Genomic DNA, 27,890 nt, shown 5'->3' on the forward strand with positions numbered 1-27,890 from the left:
ATGTATACAAGGCAAGCACTCTTGCCACTAGGCCATATTCCCAGCCCTTTTTTTTTTTTTAAACATCTGGCTTTTTGGTGGTTAATTGAAGAGTCTCATGGACTTTCCTGCCAGGGCTGGCTTCAACCCTCAGATCTCAGCCTCGTGAGTAGCTAGGATTACATGCATGAGCGACTGGTGTCCAGCTAAATTCCCTTCTTGAGATCTCTAAATATCGGGAGAGTCCTAAGGCTGCCCTTGTGATGTGCTTAAGACTGGGAACCCACCTAGGCTCCAGGCCAGAATTTTCCAGAGGGTTTTATAAACATTGTATCAATAAAAACTTAGCTGCTTACAACTGTTTGGTCCTATCTGCTTCTATGTGTGATCTCAAGCAGAACATTCCAGTCAAAGCTTTGGTTTCCACTTATGTCTTGATACAAGAACAGTACAAATAACTAAACTGCCATGAAATTGTTTCCAAGCATAGAGGTATCTGGCAGTGAGAAATTTTTAACAATGTATAATTTACTGGATTGTTACAAGTGATAGCTAGCTAAAGAGAAAGGGAAGGACATGGGGTTTTTTGTGCCCCCAAAGTGGGGCTTGTGGCTGCTCTGCTTCTGAGCTTCCCTTCTCAGCTCAAGTTGGCCTCACATTTCTGGGCTTGGTCTTCCTGCCTCAGCCTCCCCCACAGCTGGGACCACAGGTGCTTAACATCACACCCTACCTGCTGGGCTAGATTCACCTCCCCTGGTGCGGGGATGCTAAGCTTACTTCCTTATCAGTGCTCCCCTTTTCACCCTCTCCCCTGGGCGCCCGACTCGTGGGCGGCCAAGGTGGAGCGAAGGGACACGGGCTAGCCTAAGGTGCACGTGGCCGAACGAGATCCCCTTTTCCTCCCTCCTTACCCACCAAGGAAGCCAGGCACAGACGGATCTCGGAGACGTTTCGGGGAGCAATCCGATTTAATCGGGAGGGGCTCACAGTAATATAGTAGTGAGGATGAGGATTGAGCATGAGCTGGCTATAGGCTGGCGAGCTTGTCCGTCCAAGAGCAGCTCCCAAGGACCTCCCTCATAGGCTAACGTCACTTCCCATAATACCGCCCTCTGGGCAAAGGGAGCACATGTGCTTGCTGGCGCAAGGTGGGGGATGGTCTCAAAGCTATCCCTTCAGGTTCCAGACTCAGAAGGAGATAGGTGTGGCTCACTTCCACACTGCCCCAGGGCTGGGGGAAGGGTGGCATCTAGGGAGCGCTCTAATCGCCCTCCCCCCCTTAAGGCCAAGATGAATCCCCAACATCTGCCCCTTTTATTTTTTTTCTTTGAACAACAGGAGGCGCCTTACTTGAGGGCGCGCCATGTCTTAGGTTGCCCCCCCATGGGGGGTCTTACCCATCTTTGGCTAACACACTAGCACTTCAGGCCAACCTGCCTGCCGGGCCGGCCAGCCCGATGAGAGGACTCGGGGAGAGTGGGATTGGCACTTGAAAGAAAGCCCTGTTAATTTTTTCTCATGCCAGCAGACCTCAATGAGCAGTGGGTCCTAATGGGCGTGTGACCAACCTCATGGGGTTCCTAAATGGCTAAAGGCCAAAGGCCACTTGTTGTCTGGACAGCTCTGGCTTTTCGCTCACAATATAAGAGATCAATTTGTCTAGGACAGGGCAATGCAAACATAATGCACATGGAAGCATCAAGCAGACATGAGCATAAGCAATCGTAACACAAGGCAAATGCAACATGAGCAACTGTAACACATGAGCAATTATAACACAGGCACAATGCAACGGAGGGTCTCTTATCTGGCTCAGTCCATAGGAGATAGAGGAGTCCTGGTCCATTTAGGTGTCACTCAAAGTAGTGCAGATGGCTCTCCCCTCGATGGTGATGTAGAGGCAGGTTCAGGTCCTGGCAATTTGGCAGCCAGGGTGCTGGTAACTTAACGATTGAAGTTAGTAAACACTTTATAGTAAACATTGCAGCAAGGTACCAATCCCTTGCTTATTGTAAACATTTATCATAAAACATTAAGGTGTCAAAATCCTTTAGCTCCTATTTCCCTCCAATGGGGGCCCCTAAGATAAGCAGCAAGGGGAGGGCAAAAGGAAGGAACAACAGTGTGCAGAATTTCCCTTTAGTTCTTGTGCAACGCTGTGGGTCACGCTGCCACAGCAAACATTACGCCAGAAGGCGCCAGGCAAGGTCCAGGGAAGAAACAGGGCCGACACTGGGTCCATCACTGGTACAGGCAGGCTTTCCCGTTTCTCCATGGAAAAATCCACCACGGTCTTTGTTTTCCTGAAGAGAAAACAAGGAGAAACATCCCTCAAGGGCAGGTGCCCTTGGGTGGTCATTCAGATGAGCAATATTTTAAGTCTCTAGCTGATATCCAGATTGGATTCGGTTCCCCAATTGGGAAAATACATGCAAAGCCCCTTCCCGCACTGATAAGTGGGTCTGGGCCTCGCCATGCTCCTGTAAGGGGGTCCTTCCAGCGGACTTCCACCTTTAAGTAAGGTGTTTGGCTTGACCAATGTCTCTGGAAAGCTGACAGAGGTTGGTCCTTAGGGAAATTTAAAATATTCAGTGTAAACATCGCTGTCCTCAGCTGGTCATGGAGGCTTCCCCGCCCCCTTTTTTGTTTTAATAATTGATCCTTCAGGGTCTTATTATGCCTCTCAATTGTGGCCTGACCCTTTGGGTTGTATGGTATTCCAGTGGTATGTTTAATATTCCACGTTTGGAAAAAGGCCTGTAAAGGCTTGCTGATGAAACAAGGCCCATTATCTGTCTTTACCTGTAAGGGGAGTCCTAGGATAGCAAAACATTGTAGGAAGTGGCTCTCAGGATGCCGTGCTCTTTCCCCTGAATGTGCCATGGCCCAGCATGCATGTGAATGAGTATGTATGGACATAAATATATATTTCAACCTTCCAAAAGGAGTGTAGTGGGTTACATCAGTTTGCCAGATAACATTAGGCTTTAGGCCTCTGGGGTTGACCCCTGGACATTGCAGAGGAGGGACTTGCAGAAAGGGCATACATGACTTGCAAGTCCTTATAATCTTTTTAAAGTCTTTTATAGTAATTGAAGGAAATCTCTGATGTAACCCTCTCCAGTTTAAGTGTGTACGCTCATGGAGTCCTTGGGCCATTTGAAGGCTTTGAGGTTGTTCAATAACCATAGCTACAATAGTCCTGTTAGTGGCCAGCTGGTCGGCCATATGATTACCTTGTGTCAGGTCCCCAGGCAGTCCTTGGTGTCCGCAAAAGTGCTGTAAGAATATAGGCTCAGCCCGCTCTTTTAACAGAGACCTGACTTGGATCATCAGAGGGGTGATTGGGGTTTCATCTAATTTAATATATGAGGACACCAGGTTTGGTAGCAAATTAACCACATACAAACTGTCAGAAAACAGGTTCATCGGCTGTTTAACATGGGTTAGTGCCAGGGCGACTGTGTACAGTTCCTTAAACTGTGCAGATCCAGTAACTGCCTCAAAGTAATGGGTGTTTCCTTTCCCATCGTCAGGAGGGGAGGCGGAGCGTACCACCACAGCAGCCCCGGCTCGTCCCCCATCTGTAAAAACATTGGCAGCCTTGACAAGAGGCCTGGTAGAGAAAAGTACAGGAGGGGTCCATTGTAGCCTGGAAAATGGGGTCACCCACCTCGAGGTGCCATAATGGCAATCTACCTTTCCCATAAAACCCTCCAGGGCACTGGACACCCGTGCATTATTCCTTCTGACCCATTCAAAATCTGACAGCCGGTAGGGAATGGTTAGCACATCGGGATCTTGCCCATAATGTCTCAGGTAAGTATCCCTGCCCTTGATTATCAAGTCAGCTAGCTGGGAATAAACCCTGGGAGCTCCTCCCACTGATGCATGCACCCATTGAAGAGGCTCGCCTGACTGGGTAATAGCGGCTGAGGAAAGCTCAGACCCAGGGAGGATCCGAAGACAAAGTGGGCACTCAGGCTTGTAGCGGGCCAACTGTGCCATATTTAGGGCCATTTGGATTTTCTGGAATGTTGCTTGACGTGATGGAGTTATTGTAATAACATCAGTAGGCGCTTTGCCCTTTAAGGAGTCATGGAGTGGAAGCAGCTCCTCTGTAGGCAGGTGAAGCCAGGGTCTTAACCAGTTAATCTCACCCAACAGTCTTTGCATCTCCACCAGAGTATAAGATGGCTGGAAGGATTACTGGAGTTTAAGGGGGCACACAGAGTCTAGTTTAAGTTCTGCCCCCAAGATCTTAAAGGGGTATACTTTCTGACTCTTGTCACTGGCTATATGCAGTCCTCCTCTTATTTATTGCTGTATCAAAACTATTGTTTGCCTTTTAAAAATATCTCCAATTACTTTTTTTTTTTTTTTTGTTGGAAGCCTAGGGCTTTTTACTTGCTCTCTCAGCCTATAGCTGCAGGTTTAACACAGAGAGAAGGCATGCAGCAGCAGCAAGGTAGGGTGTTTTTCTCACAGACACAGGCAATAGCCCCGCCTGTCTGTGGTGGCTGGAGGTCTGTGAGTCTGAGTCCCCACCCAGCTGCAGGCGGGAATGTTGCCCATCTCTTGAGTCCCCGCCCAGCCGCGGTAATGGCGGGAATTTGGAATTCTTTTGTCTGTTAACCAAGCTTAGAATTTAGCCCACAAACTCAGAGTTATGAGTCTCCAACCAGCGAACATTGATAAAAGAACTGAGAACCCTTTTTGTCTCCTTTAAAGCAGATGATCCGGCCTTCCCAGGCCTCAAAGGCGGGGCGAGGGGAGGGAGCGTAAAGCAGTCTCTGCCCGCTGTCGCCACGTGCCCACCAGCAAGGGGAGAAGATCAACCCACCTTAGCGAGCACTGATAACAGAAACCTGAGATCCTGTCTCTTTTCAGCATCCATATGATCCAATCCAGTGGGTTTGGGGCCGGCTTTGAGAGAGAGCGTGCACAGCTCTGCACCCTGGGACTTTGCCGCGTTAAGCGTGGGCGCTGCTTTCGCCGCGCTGTTTGGGGTGGAGGGGGCGCGCAGTGTTTTGCGCCCGCCCGTGCTCCAGTGCTTGCGTGCCAGCCCAAAGATTTTTTGTTCCCGGCGCTCACGCGCTTCCGCCACTCTCGGCCGCCCAAAGATTCTCACGCTATGCTCGCACAGCTTTAGGGGCCCACCCCTTGCATTGCTGCCACTCTGGTGGTCCCAGAGATGTTTTCGCTAGGCGCTTGGTGGTCTGGGCGCGGGCGCGGGCGCCGGTGCTCCAGATGCCCCGCGAGTCTATGCTCGCATATCAACCCTGCCGGGGCCACAATATCGCTGTGGTGGGCCTGGAATTCACGCCGCTTGTCCTGGACCCTAAGCATGCAGCCGCGGCTGCCCTCTGCCCCGCAGGCATCTCTCGGCCCTTGGCCCATGCCAAAATTCGGTCCGGTCTCTTGGACACGGATCGTTTTGCCCCACATCTCTCTCTTTCTCAGTGGGGACCCACACGTCTTGGAGAATTCCTCTCCATCCCCGAGGGCTACCAGAAGCCATGGCTTTCTCGAGTGGGTTCTGCGTGCCCCACGTTGGGCGCCAAATGTTGGGGTGTAAATTTGCCGGGCTTAGCTCTATCCCTCCCCAACACATGGGGAAGGGTCCTGGGCTTACCTATCTATTCTGCGGGGGATCCATACCACTCTCTCACGCCCCCTCCGGCCAGTAGGGTATCGGATGCGGGAGTGGGGTCCCGGGTTTAGCCTTGGGTCGCGTGTGGGTGCGAGACCTCCATACTTGCCAGCCCAAGGAAGACACGAACGCGTGAGATCTTGAAGAAAACCTCTAGGGCTTCTGTTTATTCAAATGAGGAGCCCCCCAGATATACCCCCGAGGGCGGGCACAAGAGAGGGATTGCAGATTGGTCACAGAGGGCTGTCCATCAAGTGATGTCAGGGGACCTCCCTCGGGGGCAGAGGCCCAGCCCCCCAAGGGTAGGCCCCTGGGGTACCCCTCCATTACACACGTGCTGCCCCAGGAGCAGGGCCTTCTCTTCCTGCCAAAGGAGGAAGGGGAGGGATAGGCCAAGGTCAGCAGTGGCCCCTTAAAGGCACAGCTGACCCCCAACAAAGGGGAATGGAAAAGAAACAATCCTTGATGTCAATTATGAAATTCCGATCCCAAGGAATGGAGGGGATCCATGGCAGCCCCCGTAAAGGGGTGCCGGTGGGGATTATCCGCTCATAATTTTTCTTAGGTCCTGTACCATCCTCCATTTACCTGAGGCCTTTTGTACAACAAATACAGGGCAGTTCCAAGGGCTCAGCGAAGGTCTAATATGCCCTAGGGACAGTTGTTCTGATATTATTTCCTTTAATCTTTCTAGCTTGTTTGAGGGAAGTGGCCACTGTTCCACCCACACTGGGGGACCCGGAAGTCATCGAATGGCAGGGACGGTAGGAACAGTGGCCCTTGGAATTGGGGGTGAGGCCCTGTAGAAGAAACAGGAGACTGTGCCCTGAGGCCTCGGAAGGAGGCAGTCTCTGATAGTCACTAGGGCCACCTGACAGGCCCTGGCCTGTGATGATCGAGGCCTCAACTTTTCCCAAGATATCCTATCCTAGCAAGTTATCTGGTAAGCCTGTCATTATCAGGGGACGCACTATTCCCTTACCACCGTTCATGTCATCCCAGGGAAGCCAGTCCCTGGTTGTCTCACTCTCAGCTATGCCTCCCACCCCCGAGGTCTGGGGTCTGGGGATTAAGTCCCACCACGGAGGCACCCCCTCCTTCTTTAATATAGTCTGATCTGCTCCTGTATCGATTAAGAATTGGAACCTCTTTCCAGATATAATAATTTCTGTCTTTAGCCTCATTTTCGGGACTATTGGGATTACCCAGAGGGCCTCAGGCTGGTCATTAGGCCCGTCACTGGGCTGATCACTGGACTGATCGCCTCCTTTGGGTGACGGGGCTGGAGGGCACCTCACTACTAGTTTAAAGGCCTCCCCTTAGCATCAAATCTGGACTTACAATCCTTTCGCCAATGAAATCCCTTTCTGCAGCGGGGGCAAGGTTTTGTGGGTAGCTCCTTGGTCCAGCCTGAGGGCTGCCCTCTCGAGGCACCAGATCTTACAAGACCAGAAGGACACTCCCTCTTGAAGTGGCCCCGGCCACCACATTGTAAACAGCGCTCCCTGCTTACCTCACCGGTGGGGGCAGGGGCAGGCTCCTCAGTAAGCAGAGTGGTCAGCGGCTGCTCCTGGCGGGCTCATGCGCTGATGCCCCGACAAGCATAAATCCAGCTGTCCACAGATCTCTCCTTTACTCCTGCACAAGCCAATCTGCATTCTGATGTCATCCCTTCCCACACCAGGGTCCTTAGAAATTGATTTACCTGGGACCCAGGAAACTGTCGGTGGAGATTGTCCCTCACTCAGCCAATGAAGGCAGCAAGACTCTCGTTGGTCCCTTGGGTAGTTTTTACTGCCGGGGTCTCTAGGGACCCCTCTCCCAAGCCATGCCATGCGGCCAGTCCCACAGCCTGTATCTGCTCCCGGTAGGGGGCAGGGAAGGCATCCCGTTGGGGGCGGGTGGATCCAAACAGCATGCCAAAGGTTATGGGGATTGGCGGATCGATGGCCTGATTTCTCTCCGCCTGAGCATAGCACTCATCTGAAAAGGGAACACCACTCCTCATACATTGTTCTATCAAGCAGTGACCAGGCCAGGCTTCTCCACTCCTGAGCAGTAGGGTCGGGGTGCTGTCCCTGAGCCTCTCTGTGCTCAAGGCTAGCATTCTGTTGGAGTTGCAGCACCACTTCTAGCTTTTGAGTGGTTAACTGGAGATAGGAGTCTCGTGGGGACTTTGCTGCCGAGGCTGGCTTTGAACCCTGATCCTCAGATCTCAGCCTCCTGAGTAGCTAGGATTACGGGCATGAGCCACTGGTGCCTGGCCTCCAACACTTGTTCCTTAAAAAAAAAATGCTGGGTACTGGTAGGAGGCTCTCACAAAGGATCTCTGTTCAAGGCTACCTTGAGAAGGAAGCTATTTTATTATATATTTGTTATTTTTTGGTGCTTGTACTGGGCACTGTCCCTGAGCTTTTTTGCTCCAGGCTAACAGTCTACTACAGGAGTCATAGCTTTACTTCCAGGGTTTGTTTTTTTTTTTTGGGGGGGGGGGTTGTAGTTAATTGGACACTTGAGTCTCCGTGACTTTATTGCCTAGTCTGGTCTCTGTTAGGTTTTTAAAGTAGGTAGCCGGTAAAGGAGAATGCCACGCGGTATTCAGGCAGGAAAGAAAGTTTATTACCGAACTGCTGGCCTGTGGCCAAGGTGATCCATGGCCGGAGAGAAGGGAGAGAGAGAGAGAGAGAGAGACCCCCACCCAGCCCTGCTTTATTTAGGGCAGGGGCAAGGGGTGTGGCCAGGTGGATTAGGAGGTAACCTCAGGGAAAGGGGAGGTAACTGCCTCCAGGTCTGCTGGTTACCCAGGTAACTGGGTGGAGACTTAATGAGGTGGGGGCATCTGCATGTAGCCCTCAGGGAGAGGACCTAACATTCCAGCCTTTTAATAGTTATGAAAAAGGACGAAGACTCTCTCTGGCTGCTTCCTGCTGGCAAGGGGCGTAGGCATTAGGGGTAAAAGGCAGAAATATGGCCTCTCCTGGAGAAGGCGAGCAGCAGGGTCCCTTGGTGGTAGATGCCAGTCCTTGAATGAAGCCTGGAAGAAGTCTCATGAGGCAGGGGCTGGACAAAAAAAAAAAATTAAGGCAAAAGGAAGGGTTTAGGGCACAAAATTAAAAATTGGATGACTTGGACAGTTCTTATACTCAGGCATGGACATTAGATGGACAAGCTACTATCTCTTGATCCCCCGGCTCTGATTAATGTTGAAAGGGCGAGACAAAGTGACTCCATTTAGGATCTGACATAATTCTCCTCTTACTCCTCTCCATGATCTTTGTTCCCTGAACTGGCTGAGTCTCAGGGATCTAGGTGCTTGTTGCTGGGATGGCTTGTCCCCGATGGCATTCAAAGGATTTGAACTCAGGGCCTGGGCACTGTCCCTGAGCACTTCTGCTCGAGGCTAGTACTCTACCACTTGAGCTCCACTTCCAGCATTTGGCTGGTTAGAGATAAGTCTCTTCAGCCATGCTTCCAGCCTGGCTCTTCGCTGATTAATTGGGAGATGGAGTTTGAGAGAGATTTTCAGCCCGGGCTGGCTTAGAACTGCAATCCAAGGAGTCTTTGCAACAAAAGCCCTTTTGATTTCCAATTAAAACAACAAGGAGACCAAGGGGACTAGAGCTTACCTGTACCTTGTCAAGAACTGACCAAATACTTGCCAGAATTCTGCAATGACAAAACTCAGTAGATGTGATGAGTTTTAGCACAGATATATAGCTAGATGAACACATTAACAAATGACATTTACACAGACATACACACTGTGCACATAGGTTTTACAGCATGCAAAAATGAATTTCAGCAGTAGACTCTTTTGAAATTCCAATAGTAAATGACTTTTTTTTCCCCAATATTTTAGAACCACGTAGTCGGTTAGAAAAACAATTTTGCTAGCAAACAACAATTTTCAGATTATCAAATGAAGAAACCATATTTTGATAAACTCCAGTGGGATGCCATGTTGAGGGGGGTGGCAGGAGGACACAAACACTCTAATAGAGAACACGTGGCATGGCATAATGGCGCCTGAGCTGATGCCTGTTAAACCCAATATTCACCACGTGGTCAATGCTAGAGAAAAGAACTTTTAGATATCTTTGCTGACAAAGCACATTGCTGGTCAAGCCTCAGTTTCAGAGGTCTGTGAAAAGAGGCAGCTTTGTGAGCAAGGCACACAACGATGGTACGACTTGGGAATTTTATAAAGTAAGCAAGTAAGCAGGAAGATGAGAGAGAGGGAGAAAAAGGAAGAGAAAGAGAGGAAAAGAGAAAGAGAGAGAGAGAGCCTGAATATAAGTGACTTCTAACCATTTACCATTGCAGTGGGAAAAACTGTATCTGTTTGAGTATTTCGAGCAGGCCTCATTGTCAAGAGGCGTGCTAGCAGTGTCCCGGCTCGGGTGTGACTGTGATGCACAACCCAAAAAGCACGGGAGGGAGGCGCCTGGTGAGTGAATGAGCTTACCGGGCAGAAGCGGCAGAAGCGGCGGACGGAGCGGCAGAATCGGCGGACGGAGCGGCAGAGAACCCGAGCAGCAGCAGTTTCACTCACCAGGGTAGACAAGTGGTGTGGAGGTGGAGGTGGAGGCCAGCAATGGTATTAGTGAAAAGTGTCACGTGGCTACTCGCAGCAGTTCGGTTCGTGGAAAAAGGGCCGTCAGGACTGGGGATACTCCCAGAAAAAGGAGAAAAATAGATGGGAATTCCGCCTGTCCTGACTCTTAAGCCCTATCCGAGTCACGGCACCATATATGTTAGGTTTTTAAAGTAGGTAGCCGGTAAAGGAGAATGCCACGCGGTATTCAGGCAGGAAAGAAAGTTTATTACCGAACTGCTGGCCTGTGGCCAAGGTGATCCATGGCCGGAGAGAAGGGAGAGAGAGAGAGAGAGAGAGACCCCCACCCAGCCCTGCTTTATTTAGGGCAGGGGCAAGGGGTGTGGCCAGGTGGATTAGGAGGTAACCTCAGGGAAAGGGGAGGTAACTGCCTCCAGGTCTGCTGGTTACCCAGGTAACTGGGTGGAGACTTAATGAGGTGGGGGCATCTGCATGTAGCCCTCAGGGAGAGGACCTAACAGTCTCAAGCCCCAATCCTCAGATCTCAGCCTCCTGAGTGGCTAGGAGTACAAGTGTTAGCCACCAGTGCCTGTGGGCAGAAAATTTTATCTCCTTCTCAGTCCATAGCTGGGCACAGAGGTGTGCACCTATCCTCCCAAAATATCTGGGAGGCTGAGACTGAGAGGATTGCAGGGGCTTGAGTGGAGAGGCAGCAGATCAGGGCCAGTCAGAAAACCCTGTGAAGCTGGGAGCTGGTGGCTCATGCATGTAATCCTAGCTTATCAGAAGGCTGAGACTTGAATTCAAGTTCAAAGCAGTCTGGATGAAAAGATCTGAGAAACTCTATCTCTAGTTAATCAGCAAAAAAGCTGGACTGAGCCAGGTGCTGGTTGCTCACACCTGTACTCCTAGCTGCTCAGCAGGCTGAGATACGAGGATCACAGTTCAAAGTTCCAGCCTCGGCAGGAAAACCCATGAGACTCTTACCTCCAGTAAACTATACAGAGAAGGCCAGAAGTGACACTGTGCCTCAAGTGGTAAAGCGATAGATAGCCTTGAGCCAAAGAAGCTCTGGGACAGTGTCCAGGCCCTGAGTTCAAGCCCTAAGACCAGCACACATACATATCAAAAAAGCTAGACTAAGGGGCTGGGAATATGGCCTAGTGGTAGAGTGCTTGCCTCGTATACATGAAGCCCTGGGTTTGAGTCCTCAGCACCACATATATAGAAAAAGCCAGGGGACTGGGAATATGGCCTAATGGCAAGAGTGCTTGCCTCGCATACATGAGGCCCTGGTTCGATTCCCCAGCACCACATACATAGAAAACGTCCAGAAGTGGTGCTGTGGCTCAAGTGGCAGAGTGCTAGCCTTGAGCAAAAGGGAAGCCAGGGACAGTGCTCAGGCCCTGAGTTCAAGGCCCAGGACTGGCAAAAAAAAAAAAAAGAAAAAGCCAGAAGTGGCACTGTGGCTCAAGAGGTAGAGTGTTAGCCTTGAGCAAAAGAGAAGCCAGGGACAGTGCTCAGGCCCTGAGTTCAAGCCCTAGGACTGGCAAAAAAAATAGAGAAACACTCTGTTAGAAGATAAAAGAAAAAGACACTAGCCTTTACTTAGGATGCCTTATATACCAGATATTTCTCTTAAGTATCTCATTAGCATAAATTAATTGTACAAAAGTGTTTTATTGTGATCCATGTATATAATTTGATCCAAATATATATTCCTCTTTCTCCCAGCCCTGCTTGGGTTTGTTCCCTCCACATTTATGAAAGGTTAAGCCTAGAGATTAGAAATTAGTTAATTAATTAGGTCTTGGCTATATCTTGGCTTGAACTCACAAGCCCTCACTTATTCTGTTGCTTGATCACTAGTGCTATTATACCACTTGAGCTGTGCTTCCAGTGGCTTTTTGCTGGTTAATGGAGATGGAGTCTTAAGGACTTTCTGCCTGGACTGGCTTCAAGTTGCAGTCCTCTAGGTATCAGGCTCATGAATGTCTAGGATTACAAGTGTGAACCACCTGAACCAGGTGAGATTATAGATTTAAAACTAAGTCTAAGCCAGCGCTGGTGGCTCACGCCTGTAATCCTAGCTACTCAGGAGGCTGAGATCTGAAGATAGTGATTCAAAGCCTGCCTAGGCAGGAAAAGTCTGTAAGACTATCTCCAATTAACCACCAAAAAACTAGAAGTGTCACTGTGGAGCTAAAGAGCTCAGGGACAGCATTCAGACCCAGAGTTCAAGCTCAAAGACCAACCAAAAAACCAAACAAGTCTAAAGCAACTCAAGTGTTAAGGATTCTAGAGTTCACCAAGTCATTTGTTATTTAAGCATTTTATTTTGTACTCTCACTTGTGAGTGTACATCTCTGTGTCTGAGTGTGTTGAGTGAGTACAGGGCTTGAACTCAGGATCTGGGTGCTGTCCATTAGCTGTTTTTTCTCAAGCCCAGTGTTTTGACACTGGAGCCTCAGCTCAACTACCTTTTTGGTAGTTAATTGGAGAAAGGAGTCTCAAGGACTTTCCTGCCCCAGGATGGCTTTCAACTATGGTCCTCAGATCTCTGCCTCCTGAGTAGCTAAGATTACAAGCATGAGCCACTGGCACCTGGCATTTTGTTTTTGGTTTTTTTTGCCAGTCCTGGGGCTTGGACTCAGGGCCTGAGCACTGTCCCTGGCTTCTTTTTGCTCAAGGCTAGCACTCTGCCACTTAAGCCACAGTGCCACTTCTGGCCATTTTCTGTATATGTGGTGCTGGAGAATCAAACCCAGCGCTTCATGTATATGAGGCAAGCTCTCTTGCCACTAGGCCATATTCCCAGCCCCGCATTTTGTTTTTTAAGTATGTCTTACACTACTGTATTTGAAACTCAGGGTCTCAGAATTCTAGGGAAGTGCTCTACACTTTGAGCCATGCTCCCAACCCTGTTTCTGTTTATAAGGCAGAGTCTCACTATGTAATCCAGGCTGGCCTTGAACTTTTGATCCTGTTTCAGCCTCCTGTGGGACACTCAAGAGGAAGTCCTGTTATTTTTGCCTCACGCCTGTACATCCTGGTAGGGGCCGTGGCCAACCTCATAGGGTTCCCAGTCAGCCTCTTGTAAGGCAGCATATTGTTGTCGAACCACCATTAAAACTGAACAGCTCTGGCTTGTTCCTTAAGAAATTGAAGAAGCCTATTAGCCACGCAAGGACCAAATGTAAATACAAGAATTATGGTAACCAAGGGGCCCACAAGGGGAGAAGGTAAGGGAGACACCCATTTAGCCCAGTCCAGAGAAAATTGGAGTTCAGTTCGTTTCGGTGTTGCTCAAGACCCTCTTGTAGCCTCTTTATCATGGACAATTCCAGAGCGGTTAGCATAAAAGCAGCATTCCTCTTGTAAAAATGGACAGAGTCCCCCTTCTCTGGCCGTAAGCAGGTCCAGGCCCCGGAGATTCTGGAGGACCACGGCAGCCAAGGAATCAAGTTGAGATTGCAGATCTAGGATAGTGCTAGCAACTTGATGCATATCATTAATCATTTGTTTAGACAGTTTATCGTAAACATGAAGCGAGGTACCCAGGCCCCCAATGCCTGTCCCCACCCCAGTGGCAACCCCGAAGCTCAGCAACAAAGGAAGGGCATGGATAGCCCTAGGTGATCTGTTAACAATGTGGTCTACAGCAGGGATAGGTAAAGACTGATTATTGGGGACAATATTAACGTCCGGCAAAACCTTCCAAGTGCTAGGATTACAGGCCTGTATGTCCATGTTGGCTCCTCTTGATATTTATTTGTAACATTTACTAGGAGTTATTTATTATATTTTATTGTTCTTTTGTGCTCATAGTAGGCTTGACCTTAGCCCTCATTCATGCTTTTTTTGCTCAGCATTTTCTGCTCTTGCCTGACACTCTACCACTTGAAGCATGCCTTCACTTTTGGATTTTTACTGATTTATTGTTTTGTTTTTGCCAGTCCTGGGCCTTGGACTCAGTGCCTGAGCTCTGTCCCTGGCTTCTTTTTGCTCAAGGCTAACACTCTGCCACTTGAGCCACAGTGCCACTTCTGGCAGTTTTCTGTATACGTAGTGCTGGGGAATGTATACGAGGCAAGCACTCTTGCCACTAGGCCATATCCCCAGCCCCTCGGGTGGAGCTCCAAGGGACCTCCCAAAGGGGCTGCCTACATCTATGTCACGGCCCTCAGGACCGCCTCTGGGTACACCACCAGGCGCCATCTTGGCTACATGTGGTCCCAAGGCTGGGAGGTGGGGCAAGCTAGAACCACCTCTTATGATGCAAGGCATCTGGGCAGGTGGGCCCCACCCATCCACAAACTGTTTGTGTGTTTAGTACAGAAAATCAAACAAAATAACCTATTATCTCATGACTCAAATGCTACTTCTTGTAGTAATGATAGTTTGGTGTTTTTTTCCTGTTTCTGGGGCTTAGACTCAGAACCTGGGCGCTATCTCTGAGCTTTTGTGCTCAAGGCTAGCGCTCTACCACTTGAGCCACAACTCTACTTCTGGCTTTCTGTGGTTAACTGGAGATGAGTTTCACACACATTCTGCCCAGGCTGGCTTCAAACTGTGATCCTCCAATCTCAGCCTCCTGAGTGGCTAGGAATGAAGTAAGCCACTGGTGCCCCTGGCAGATTTTTTTTTTTTTAATGGATAACAGATAAATAACAGAAAGCAACACAAGCATGTGTTGAAATCTCTGCCTCAAAGAAAGTATCTGGGTACAGTGGCCCACAGCTTTTAATCCCTACTGGGAGGCTGAGATAGGAGGACCAAAAGAGTTTGAGGCCACCTTGAGACAGATTGCAAGATCTTGTCTTAAAATAAATAGAAGGAAGGTTTGAGAATATAATAGAGGGGCAAACTTGATCAAAGTACACCCTATGAAATTATTATGAAACCCCTTTTTACTATCAATGTGTGTTAATTAAAAATAAAATGTAAGCCAGGCACCAGCTGCTTACTTCTATAATTCTAACTACTCATGAGGCTGAGATCTGAGGACTGGTTCATAGCCATCCTGGGCAGGAAAATCCATGAAACGCTAATCTTCAATTAACCATCAAAATTAACCATCAAGTAGAGCTTGACTCAAATGGTAGAACCCTAAGCTTTGAGTGAAAAAGCTCTGGGAGAGCACCCAGGCCCTGAGTTCAAACTCCAGGACTGGCACAAAAAAGAAATAATAAAATTTAAGCCTGCACAAAAATGATTTAATTTAAATAAAGATACAAAAGCTGCAAGAAGGTCAAATGGTAGAACAATTACCTAGCATACACTAGGCTCTGGGTTCTATCCCCACTACTAGAGGGGGAAAAAATAGAAAGTTCCAACCACTTTTGTTTTTTGCCAGTCTTGAGGCTTGAACTCAGGGCCTAGGCACTGTCCCTTAGCTTCTTTTTGCTCAAGGCAGCAGTCTACCATTTGAGACTCAGTGCCACTTCCCGCTTTTTCTGTTTATGTGGTTCTTGTTAGGTTTTTAAAGTAGGTAGCTGAAAAACGAGAACGCCACGTAGTATTCAGGCAGAAGAGAAAAAGTTTATTACTGAACTGCTGGCCTGTGGCCCAGGTGATGCATGGCCTGGCTGGAGGAAGAGTGAGAAGAGGCAATCTCCTTCCCGCCCTGCCTTATCTAGGATAGGGGCATGGGGTGTGGCCGGGTGGATTAGGATGTGACCTCAGGGAAGGGGGAGGTAATTGCCTCCATGTCTGCTGGCTACCCAGGTAACTGTGTGGAGACTTAACCAAGGTGGGGGCATCTGCCTGGAGCCCTATCTCTCTGTTACTTCCAGACCAGTAACCATTATGGTGCTGCTCCTCTTGCACTACCCGGGTCATAGCACCTCCTGTCCTGCAGAGGGCGAGGTGATCCAATCGTCACTCTGGGCTCTGGGGCCTCCTGGCTTCATTCAGTACTCTGATAGGATTCTAAGCCTGAGAGAAAAATGGCTTGGGAACTGGTGCTGGTGACAGAGGTGGCTCACACCTGTAATCCTGTCTACTCAAGAGCCTAAAACCTGGATGATGCTGGTTCAAGACAAAAAAAAAAACAACACAAAACTCACAAGACTCCATCTTCAAAATAACCAGCAAAAAGCAGGGCTGGTGGTGTGTCTCAAGCTAAAGTACCAGCTGATCAAGTTCAAGGTCGAGTTCAACCCCCTGTACTGAGCAAAAAGAAAGAAAGATGGCATGATTCATTGTCTTAAAGCTGAGGATGGGACCTAGGGCCTCCTCTGGCAGGGACACCTCACTTGAGCTCTAAGACCTGCTCCCAGAAGCCACCCCAGGCTTCTGGTTTTTGTTTTGTTTTGTTTTTTGCCAGTCCTGGGCCTTGGACTCAGGGCCTGAGCACTGTCCCTGGCTTCTTTTTGCTCAAGGCTAGCACTCTGCCACTTGAGCCACAGCACCACTTCTGGCCATCTTCTGTATATGTGGTGCTGGGGAATCGAACCCAGGTCTTCATGTATATGAGGCAAGCGCTCTTGCCACTAGGCTATATCCCCAGTCCCAAGGCTTCTGGTTTTGACATTTCCTAGAAGCTGTACAGAGGCCCTGTCAGCACACTTCCTGTTCTCGTTTCCATCTTTCTCTTACTGTCTTGTATGTGTTCTTTTAGTAGCCATTGATCCTCTATGTCATTAAGTTGGTTACTGGCTCTTCTGGGGGACATGTAGTCTGAGCAAAATGACCCTTTCTCCTCAGTGCAGGTATGTGTGACACCATAACTCACAGGGCAATGCAGATGAAGACCAGAAAGCCTGCCCTCATTGTCCTTGGCTGAGGAACACTCTGGGAGTCCTCTGCAGCTGGAGAAGTGAACACTGCCTTTGCTGCTGAGGAAGGCCCAGGCAAGGCAGGCCTTGTAAAGCAGTTTAGATACTGGTTATTGGTTATTTCCAGATTACAGCTCTGCTAATGATTAACAAAAGGCAAAAGCAAACTCCACACAATGAAGCACATCCGGTTCCTTAGCTCAGAGAAGTAGAGTCTGGCCCTTTCCTGCAGCTGACCTTTGAAAGGACAGGAACTGGGCTCAAAAATAGTTTTGAAAATCATTTTGGGAGCTGGGAATGTGGCTTAGAGGTAGAGGGCTTGCCTAGTACACATGAAGCCCTGGGTTTGATTCCTCTACCACATAAACAGAAATAGTTGGGGCACGGGGTCCCAGCTCCCAAGTCTGGAGTCTGGGCTGCAGCCCTGGCCAGCCAGCCTGGTTTTTACAGTCACAGTTTCAGCTCCCAAGTCTGGGCTGCAGCCCTGGCCAGCCAGTTCGCTTTTTACTTCCCCAATAAATCCATCTTTTTGCTTGAGGCTGTCTCTGGGTGATGGACTCTTGAAGGGACTCCATTACAGTATGAGGTCCACATGGACTTGGTAGTGGGTCATAAATATGACCTTATTCCTTCCTCTTGAAAAGTGACATGAAAAATGGTCTGACAATAATTCTGCTAACTCATTCTCAAAGGCCTATGTCTCTTCAATTGACCCTGAAATTCTCTCATGGTGATGATAGAACCCAACATGGAAGAGGAGTTTCACCTTAACTTTCAACTATCAATTCTAAGAAATTAGTTGACAGTTTACTTCCCAAATCTTCATTCCTATATATGATCACTTGGATGCCCTTTACAGGGTGACCGCATTGAGTGGATTTGCTATAATTGATGCCTTCATTTCTATACCAGCTTCACCAAAACAACGATAAAGTCTTCTTTATGCCCGGTGACACTTTTCTTCCCGTGTGGCAGTGGATACCTCCTGCAGATAAGAAATGCTTAACTGAGAAATGCTCATATTGGGATATCACCGATGAGACTTTAATTGGGCATGGTGACTGTTTCCCATGCTGCCGCTTGACTCAATCACAGGAGCCTCACATAAATTGCACAAGAAGCTCAAAATGGTGGAATTGCTCAGTGCTCCCACAAATACATATTTACCATTTTTCTTTGCCACATGATAAATTTTTAAAGCTGATATATTCAAAAGAAACTGCATACTTTTTCTCAAAAATTCAAAGAGCAGGGCTGGGGATATGGCCTAGTGGCAAGAGAGCTTGCCTCGTATACATGAGGCCCTGGGTTCGATTCCCCAGCACCACATATACAGAAAAAAACGGCCAGAAGTGGCGCTGTGGCTCAAGTGGCAGAGTGCTAGCCTTGAGCAAAAGGAAGCCAGGGACAGTGCTCAGGCCCTGAGTCCAAGGCCCAGGACTGGCCAAAAAAAAAAAAAAATTTCAAAGAGCAAATAATATAAAAACTAAGGGCCCTCCTCTCTTTCAATTCCATTCTCACAGTTTTCCTTTATTCAAGAAAGATGTGCATTTTTTTAGTGCACAAATGGACATGCAAGCTATTTTGGAGTGGGTGTTTAGAAGTGAACCCATATTGTAACACATTCTTGTGCCAATTACCTCTTCCATTTAATTTTTTTTCTATTTCAGTAATACATACACATCTGTGTCATTTGTTGAATGACTGCATGTCTATTCTATAGATAAAATAATGTGGTTAACAATTTTGTCCTCAATGGCAATGGATAAGATTGCCGACTTTCCCATGTCCACACAGATGATAAATTGTAAACATACTTAAATTTTTGCAAATGTGGTAGCCCAACTATTGTCTTAAATTGTATTTCTTTTAGTTTTTGAGTTTGATCATTGTTTTTCCATGTGTTTACTAGTAATCTGTATTTTTAATTTCTTTATGTCCAATTCTGGGGGTGGGTGTTGATTTTCGTCTCTGATTTCAGTGAGCACTTTTACTATTGGTGGAATCACTTTTCAGATTGTCAAGCATTACAGATATTTTTATGCTCCTTTAAACTTTGTTTTTGTTATAGTAATGTTTCTAATTGTTATATATCCAAGTATATAACCATGTTCGCTTTATAGCTTCTGGTTTCACGTCATTTTTGGAAATGTATTAATACCAAGTCCATAAAACTCTTCACCTATGTTAACTTCCAATTCGTTATGGGTTTTTTTTTTTAAGTCAAATTCTTATATCATTAGAATATTTTTGTTTTGAAGTCTTAAAAAAAAAGAAATCGCTGGAAGTGGCACTGTAGCTCAAATGGTAGATTGCTAGCCTTGGGCAAAAGAAGCTCAGGGACAGTGCGCAGGCCCTGAATCCCAAGTCCCAGGACTGGCAAAAAAGAAAAAAAAGAAAAAGACAAAGAAAATCATTTTGGATGATAGAAGCCAGTGGAAAGTGAGGAGTGCTTGTGGGTTCAGGTTAAGCATGGGCACAGACCCGCTGGCCACATGTGTCTTATGTAAGCAGTCACATGACTTAAGACTAAGAAGTCCAGGCAGCCACATTACCCTCCCATAGCCTGTGAAGCTTCAGCTTTCCTGTTTTCTGCCTACTGCGTTCTTACTAAAGCTACTGTAATGTGGAATCTGCTGAGGCCCTGGGCTGCCTTCTCTCCTCCCCTTCAAAAACAGCTTCCAGATGAGTGCTTGGGTTCACGCCTGTAATCCTAGCTACTCAGAATGAGATTGAAGGATCTTGTTTGGAAGGCAGCAGAGAAATCTGAGACTCATCTTTATTAACAAAATGCTGGAAGTAGAGACGTGGCTCAATTCGTAAAGTGTCAGCCTTTAATAATAAAGCTAAGGATCAGTGCCAGACCCTGAGTTCAAGCCCCAGTACCAGCACAAAATAAAATAGAGCTTCCGGGGGAGCAGGATCTTGCATAACCACCAAGAGGCTCCAAGGCCCTACAGAGCCTCTCCTTGTGAATGAATGATCATATGGCCTCTGGCACAAACTCAAGAACTTCCTTTTCCTTGTGTTCTTTTTCATTTTAGGATCTCTGGCCATAAATCATGGGTTTCTGCTCTGAACTTTGTGTACTCTGCTGGCAACCCCAGCAGAGCTTCCATTTGACTTGAGTTCTAGGCTACCCACCCGGGGGGGGGGGGAGAGGAGGGTGTGGTGTGTGTGTGTGTGTTTGTGTGTGTGTGTGTGTGTGTGTGCGCGCGCGTGCGTGTGCGTGCGCCTGTATTCAGGCTTGAGCCCAGAGTCTCACATCTTGCTTGGCTTTTTTTCCTAGGGCTGGCACTCTACCACCTCTACTTTGAGCCTCAGTCCTCAGAGCTCAGCCTCCTGAATAGCTAGGATTACAAGCGTGAGCCACTAGTACCAGTTCTTTCCAAGAAGTCTTTCTCGTCTACTACATGTGGGAAAAGAGAGGCTTCACGATCTTATATGAGTGTCTTTCAGGCTGGAGTCACCACTGAACCAATTTGGCATATTCTCTAGGAAAGCACCCAGAGCCAGCAGCTATGCCCAGGCAGGGCCAGTAGAGGTTAGCACACATCTCTCTGTCCACCAGCAGGTGTTGGAGGGAGCACCTCGTTCCCAGCACAGCCCAGTCAACTGAGGCATGAGGCTGGCTTCTTTTGGCCCTCAGCATAGGGCCAACAGTACCCCCATAGCAACAGTACCCCCAGACTGTGGACAAGATTGTAAGGCAGGGAGGGCCTCTCCTTGGCAACCTTCCCTTCCCTGTTCTTGCCTGGCTATGGACTCTTGTTTACCTAATCATTTTTTTCTCCCTACTACCCTGCCCAACCCTCGCCCTCTAGATGCTGGGAGCCCCGCTTCTCCTATTGGCGGCACTGGGCCTCGGGCTATTGGTTTTCCTGCTGTCACTCAGGCGATGGGGCTGGGGCTTGTTGCTTATCTTCTGGTTGGAGTTCGTGCTGCAGCCCATTTACAACCTGGTCATGGGAGACACTAAAGAACAGCGTATCCTGCGCCACGTGCAGCAACATGCGAAGCGTGGGGACCCCCAGAGTGTGCTGGATGCCATCGACACTTACTGCTCACAGAAGGAGTGGGCCATGCACGTGGGTGACAAGAAAGGTGGGTGGCCCAGATTTGGGGGGGGGGAGGAGCGGAGGAGAGAAGGGAAAACAGTGACCCTGGTTGTAAATCTTAGCCCTTACAGGATACCCTAAGGGGCAGAAACCTTGGGACAAGCTGCAAGCCATGCCTGTTTCTCCCTACCTGGGGTAAAGTTTGCTAAGAGACTGGTCACCCACTGTAGGACTCTACACAGTGGAATGTTTGACAGAATGTGCTATGTAAGGAGAGTCCTAGCCAAGCTCCCACCAGGGACCTGGGGGTGAGTTGAGATCCGTCTCTCCTAGGACACTAGTCCATGGTGCCCCCTCAGGAGGCCACCACCAGGGCTCTATGCTTGGTGTTAGGTGGTGCTTAGGGTACAGCTCCTCTTGCCCTTTGCTCACCTGTGTCATGGGACCTGCCTGAGGACCAGTCAGCCAGGTTTTTCTGGAACACCACCCCCCCACGCCAGGGCCTTGGCATCTAGCCTAGGACACAGTTGTATATTTTACTGAACCCTGAAGTCAAACCCTGGGGGTAGAACTTAGTAGCTCCCTTCAAGGATTCCAGGGAGCTGAGGAGGCAGGAAAGAGAGTGGGACATTTGTGCTAAAGCTGGAGGCCTAAGGGACCACGGGGAGCTCAAAGGGTATGCCTAATGAGGACCAAGTTCTGGACCTGAGGGGTTAAAGGTCAGACAACACTCCACACTCACTGCTGGAGAGGGGGGAGTCTGAGTCTACCTCCATCCAGCTGCGCTCATATCCTCCTCACCATGTTGTTCCCGCACACCCCCCCCTCCACAGGCCATATCATGGACACTGTAATTCAGGAGTACAAGCCATCCTTGGTGCTGGAGCTGGGTGCCTACTGCGGCTACTCTGCTGTGCGCATGGCCCGCCTGCTGCAGCCTGGCGCAAGACTCATCACTATGGAGATCAACCCTGACTTTGCTGCCATTACCCGGCAGATGCTGGACTTTGCTGGCCTGCAGGATAAGGTGTGTATGGCAGACCTGACTGTGGTGATGTAGACACTGGGGCTCAGGGGGACCAGGCAGGGCACGAGTCACACCATGCTTGTTTCAAGCACTAGGCACCACTTGGTTGGGGCCACAATGCTTGGTGCTTTCCAGGTTGGAGTTCAAGGAAGGACCTTCCCCTTCCCATAGCTCCAGCAGCTTCTATACCCATCCTACAGAACAAAAACTCCGTGGCAGGGATGGGTGGGGCAGAGCAGAAGCTCATGTTTATTGTGGCAGTGCACATGTGGGAATCCCCATGTGGGCTCCCTGTGGGCACAGCCATCACAGAGCACTGTTGTAGGTCACCATCCTGATCGGGCCCTCCCAGGACCTCATCCCCCAGCTGAAGCAGCAGCACAATGTGGACACGCTGGATATGGTCTTCCTAGATCATTGGAAAGACCGCTACTTGCCAGACACTCTCCTCTTAGAGGTAAGCCCCCTGGCTGCACTAGACAGACTCCTGCGGGTGCTGCTGGGACCACCCAGGCCAGCTGGCCGCATCTTCTTACAGCCAGACATCCTTCCTGAGGTCAGGAACACAGAGGCTATGAAGGCCCCAGGAGAGGTAAAAATGGAAAAAAAAAAAAAAAAAAAAAAAGGGTTCTAGGCTGTGGATCCCAGCCCAGGGACCAGGTACAAGGACCTGTTAGGAATGTACCTGCCCTGAGCCAGTACCATACAGCAGAACATCAGAACCTAATGGGCACAGGACCAAGGAACAGGAGAACAGTTAGCACTGTTCTGGGCTTCCACTGGCTAGCGCAAAAGTAGACCTCTCCTGCTGGGCACCAGTGGCTCACACCTGTAATCCTAGCTACTCAGGAGGCTGAGATCTAAGAAGTACAGTCCAAAGCCAGCCCGGGCAGCAAAGGCTGTAAGCCTCATATCTCCAACTAACCACCAGAAAACCGGAAGTGGAGAGGTGGCTCAAGTGGCAGAGTGCTATCCTTAAGCATAAAAGCTCAGGGATGGTGCCCAGGTCCTGAATAAAAGCCCCATGACAATTGTGTGGCACCCCCACTTCCCTCAGCTGCTGCTGGAAGCCATGCTTACTCAGTCAGCAGCTGAGGCTCTAGGCATTGGGTAGCCACCATGAACTGAGCTTTGCATTAACTTTGACCTTCCCTGGTGGCAACAAGGTCCTCACTGCCCAGTGGCCAACTTACAGGTGCCCACAGCTATCTCAGAAGCCAGGAGCCCTGTCACTGCAGTATGTCCTTGACATAGCCTATCACTGTCCAGCACTGGGGTCTGAACTCAGGGCATGATCCTCTCCCTTAGCTTTCTCCCTCAAGGCTGGTGCTCTACACTTGAGACATACCTCCACTTCCAGCTTTTTGGTGGTTAACTGGAGATTAAGAGTCTCTCTCCTAGACTTCCCTATCCAGGCAGACTTCAAATTGTGATCCTCAGATCTTAGACTCATGAGTAGTTAGGATTTCAGGCTTGAGCCACCAGTACCCAGGTGCAATTGGACCTTTAAATGTGAGGGGGTTAACTACTGGCAGAGCCATTGTGGCCTGGACAAGCCAGGTGGGTATAAAAGAACACAGAATATTCTGCCAACAGGGTGAAGTCATAGAGGTACAGAGGGTTTTCAGCAACTGAAAATTGGGGTGTTCTCTGGCAGGATCCTTACTAGCCTTATAGATGTGGAGAGGCTGACTAGGAAGGGCATTTCAGATCCCCCCCACCCCCAACCAATTTTGGAAGTGCAGAACCCTGCTGTTGGAAAGGGAAATGACCCAGGGGCTGACAGTCTGCACTAGCCATGGGGATAGGCAGTTGGGAGACAGGAGGGAAATCTGCACGCTAGGCCAGGACAGCCTGAGCAGCCAGCCTGGGCAAAATGACTCATCCCTAGAGAAGGGGTGTGAGCCTGGAAATGGGGTATCGAGGCCAGAGTGCAGGCAGCTAAGACAGGCCTCACCTGGGCAGAAGAGAGACTGCAGCAGGGCCTGAGTCACATGGAATGGATTTCAGCACTTTCAGTGTGTGTGTGATAATTACAGGGGCCCACTTTTAGAAAAGTAGCAAATATTGCAGTTCAGTAACTAGGAAACTAACAGTTTTCTCAGTGCTGCTTGTTCAAAGCTGATAATTATCTCAAGAAGAGAAGACAGGAATTGGGAATGGCTGTACTATTTTTTTCCCCCGGGCCAGGATGGAACCAGGGCCTTGTGCATGTTAGGCACATGCTGTATTTCCTGTGGAGCTAATACCCCCCAGCCTAGGTCACTTATTTCAATTTGCTTTTGAATGTCAAAAGCTTTTTTTGTTTTCATTGTTGCTGTTTATTTTGAGACAAGGTTTCCCCATGTAGCCAAGGCTGGCCAGGAACCTTTCTTGCTTCTTTTCTCTTTTTTGTGCCAATACTTTACCATTTGAACCATAACTCTACCTCTGACTTTTTGGTGGTTGATTAGACATAAGAGTCTAACAGACTTTCCTGCATGGGCTGGCCTTAAACCTCAATTTTTAGAACTCAGCCTCCAAAGTGGCTACTAGGATTATAGGCATGAGCCATGGTGCTCGGCTGGAACCTTCCTTTTGCTCCTCCTGCCTTAGTATGCTACTACATCAGGTCAATTTGTGTTTTGGTGTGTGTGTGTGTGTGTGTGTGTGTGTGTGTGTGTGTGTGTGTGTGTGTGTGCGCTGGATGTGTGTGTGTGCGCTGGATGTGTGTGTGTGCGCTGGATGTGTGTGTGTGCGCTGGATGTGTGCTGGAAATGGAATCTAGAGCCTCATGCCTGATAGTGCTTTACAACTGAGCTATTGAGGTTTTTTGTGTTGTTTTTTTGGTCAGTTGTGGGGCTTGAACTCAGGGCCTGGGCACTGTCCCTGAGCTCTTTTGCTTAAGGCTAGTTCTCTACCACTTTGAGCTACAGCACCAGTTCTGGTTTTCTGGTGGTTAATTGGAGGTAAGAGTCTCACAGATTTTCCTGCCTGGGCTGGCTTCAAACCATGATCCTCAGATTTCAGCTTTCTGAGTAGCTAAGATTATAGGTGTGAGCCACTAGTGCCCAGAGAGATTTCTCCTCCTCCTCCTCCTCCTCCTCCTCCTCCTCCTCCTCCTCCTCCTCCTCCTCCTCCTCCTCCTCCTCCTCCTCCTCCTCCTCCTCTTCCTCCTCCTCCTCCTTCTCTTCCTCCTCCTCCTCCTTCTCTTCCTCCTCCTCCTTCTCCTTCTTCTTCTTTTTTTTTTTTTTTTTTGCTAGTCCTAGGGCTTGGACTCAGGGACTGAGCACTGTTCCTGGCTTCTTTTTATTCAAGGCTAGCACTCTACCTCTTGAGCCACAGCACTACTTCCGGCTTTTTGTTTATGTGGTGCTGAGGAATTGAACTCAGGGCTTCATACATGCTAGGTAAGCGCTCTACCGCTATGCCACATTCCCAACCTCAGATTTCTTTTTTTTAACTTGTTTTATGACTAGGTTTTTTTTTTTTTTCAAATCTTCCTAGCCAGGTGCTGGTGGCTCACACCTGTAATTCTGAGGATCATGGTATAAAGCCAGCCTGGGTAGCAAAGTCTGTGAGACTCTTATTTGCAGTTAACCACCAAAACTCCCTTGCTCTGGCTTCCCCCAGGCCTGTCACACACATCCTCTCAAAACTCTGTTATTCTTTCATGTGATATAAGCAGATCCACTTCCCATCTTGGATGGAGAAGCATCCTATCATCATGTTTCTCACCTGACAACCAGAGCCATTCCCTGTAATGACTCATTTCCCCTGTGCAGCACCTGGACACCAGAACTGCACCCTTCCCCCAGCCCAAGCGTCAGTGGAGATAGGTCTGCCAATGCAGGTACTATGGGATGTCCAGAGTAGACCTCCAAGGAGCAGCTGGTCTGTAGAGAGGTGGCCCATGCCCCTATCCCTACAGGGTCACCCTGGTGAGGCTGGATCTAGTCTATAGTGACCACACCAGCCCAAGTCTCCAGACACCTCTCCCTTGTAGATACCTATTTTTCTGGCATCAGGTCTCTGAGGATGCCTGGGCTCTTGGCTCACCATATCCACCACTCACCCATCCATAAAGCATCTACTGAGCACCTCCTGTGTGCTACACATTGTTCTAGGGGATGGGGGATGGATACAGGAGTGAAGGATGGTTAAAGTGGCTCAAGGGGTTGCCCAGTTTATACAAGACTCTGAGTTCTAGCTGGGCCCTGGTGGCTCATGGCTATAATCCTAGCTATTCAAGAGGTCTAAGGATCACAGTTTGAAGTCAGCGCAGGCACGAAAGTCTGTGACACTCTTTAACCATCCAAAAGCCACAAGTAGCGCTATGGCTCAAGTGGTAGAGTGCTAACCTTGAACAAAATCACTCAGGGCCAGCACCCAGGCCCTAAATTCAAGCCCTAGTATGGGCATACGTGCGTGCGTGTGTGTCCACACACACACCCCTAGGTTTGATCTCTAGTGTCACAAAAAATAGTGAATGGAGGAGCAAAAGACCTCCATCGTCAGCTGAGGTGCCTGAGGTGGGACTGGCCCAGCCCTTTTCTGCAATCCACTTTGAGATTAAAATGGACTTTCACTTTAGGATTGAGCATAAGCTACTGCATCAGACAGCAGCCTTTGTTGGAGGTGGGGGGAGAGTGAGGAGTGCCTGGTTCAGAGCGGCTTTGTCATGCACCCCTAACTGCCGACCCATCTGTCCCCTGCAGGAATGTGGCCTACTGCGGAAGGGGACAGTGCTTCTGGCTGATAATGTCATCGTCCCAGGGTCACCAGAATTCCTGGCATACGTGCGGGAGAACAGTAGCTTTGAGTGCACACACTACAGCTCATACCTAGAGTACATGAATGTGGTGGATGGCCTGGAGAAGGCCATCTACAAGGGCAGGGTGCAGGCTTGACTGCCCACCAAGCACTGGGCGCCTCACCAAGTCTTTCTGAAGGGCAAGATGGGACATGCTGACTCTTGACAGCTCCACTTCTGTGGTTCTAAGGTCTGTCCTCATGCAGCATCTACTTCAGGCCTGTCCACACTGACCTCTGTGCTGCTGGTGCAGATTTTCACATATGACACACTCTAAAGGGTAGTGAGCTCACTGTGCAAAGCCACTGAAGAAAACCTGGGAAATACCTGCTGGTGGAGGGGCGGAGGTGTAGCTCAGGGCACTCGCCTAGCATGTGAGAGGCCCAGTTCAGTCCCCAGCACTGGAAAACAAATTGGAGTACGTGGTTTGAATTCCAGTCAGGTTTCTACAAGGACAGGTTATCAAGTACCACCAATGCATTCATTAGGCCCTGGAAGCACAAGTTGGAAAAATCAGGAAAAATCTGTTGGGCTTTGCACTGACCGTCCTGAGGTTTTCTGTCACCAGGTGGCAGCAGTGCCTCAGTGACATTACCACCACCACCTCACCCTGCACTTTTGACTTGCAAATTTTCACCTTTTTAAAGAATGAACTGTAACCTCTTTACTAAAATTAGATGGCTATAACCTTGTATAGTAAAGTCATGTTTAAAAGCCAATAGAATTAAAGATCCAAATATTACGACATAAGAGATCAACTGGGTGGTTCCTCTCAGCTTCACCTTCTCTGGATGGGCACTAGTAGTGTAGGCTGGTTGGGTCCTGAGTGTCACACCAGGCTCAGGGCTCCTGGCCATGGCCTCAACACTGCTTCTTCAGACCAGGCTAGGGACATCTGTTAGCCTGCCTGGAAAAGTAGCACACAACTAGCCATCTCTGACAGAGCAGGGTTCTGGAGACCATGGACACAAGGCCACTCAAAACCCTGCCTGTCTGGACCCACCTATAGGATGGAAATATCTCCTTCCCCAATCCCACTCGGCCTAT

At 49.0% G+C, this 27,890-nt stretch overlaps 2 protein-coding genes across 4 annotated transcripts in view; one reads left to right on the top strand and one right to left on the bottom strand.

The window, feature by feature from the left end:
• The window catches only part of Txnrd2 (thioredoxin reductase 2), a 79,542-nt gene extending 62,489 nt beyond the window's left edge, over positions 1–17,053 (bottom strand). For both annotated transcript variants that reach the window (XM_048343505.1, XM_048343503.1), the window contains exon 1: positions 16,956–17,053. The gene's annotated coding sequence lies outside the window, so the exon portion shown is untranslated. The remainder of the gene's footprint in view (positions 1–16,955) is intronic.
• Positions 127–27,588, top strand: Comt (catechol-O-methyltransferase). 2 transcript variants are annotated; one of them, XM_048343516.1, is made up of 7 exons: positions 5,001–5,006; positions 9,108–9,111; positions 16,050–16,055; positions 20,791–21,070; positions 21,858–22,051; positions 22,377–22,508; positions 26,749–27,588. In XM_048343516.1, the coding sequence occupies exons 4-7, from the start codon at positions 20,791–20,793 to the stop codon at positions 26,938–26,940; spliced, it is 798 nt and encodes a 265-aa protein (XP_048199473.1). In that variant the 5' UTR covers positions 5,001–5,006; positions 9,108–9,111; positions 16,050–16,055; the 3' UTR covers positions 26,941–27,588. The 2 variants fall into 2 exon arrangements, with proteins under 2 accessions (XP_048199475.1, XP_048199473.1); XM_048343518.1 differs by lacking the exons at positions 5,001–5,006; positions 9,108–9,111; positions 16,050–16,055 and adding an exon at positions 127–144.
• The last annotated feature ends 302 nt before the right edge of the window (positions 27,589–27,890 follow it).

The sequence above is a fragment of the Perognathus longimembris genome, chromosome 3 (genome assembly GCF_023159225.1).
Source record: "Perognathus longimembris pacificus isolate PPM17 chromosome 3, ASM2315922v1, whole genome shotgun sequence".
Lineage (NCBI taxonomy): Eukaryota > Metazoa > Chordata > Mammalia > Rodentia > Heteromyidae > Perognathus > Perognathus longimembris.

Excerpts from the sequence above, each read along its gene's own strand:
- Comt (XM_048343518.1), top strand. The coding sequence starts at position 20,791 with ATGCTGGGAGCCCCGCTTCTCCTATTGGCGGCACTGGGCCTCGGGCTA. Across the intron at positions 21,071-21,857 it reads GCACGTGGGTGACAAGAAAG|GCCATATCATGGACACTGTA; the intron begins GTGGGTGGCCCA and ends CCCCCTCCACAG. Across the intron at positions 22,509-26,748 it reads CAGACACTCTCCTCTTAGAG|GAATGTGGCCTACTGCGGAA; the intron begins GTAAGCCCCCTG and ends TGTCCCCTGCAG.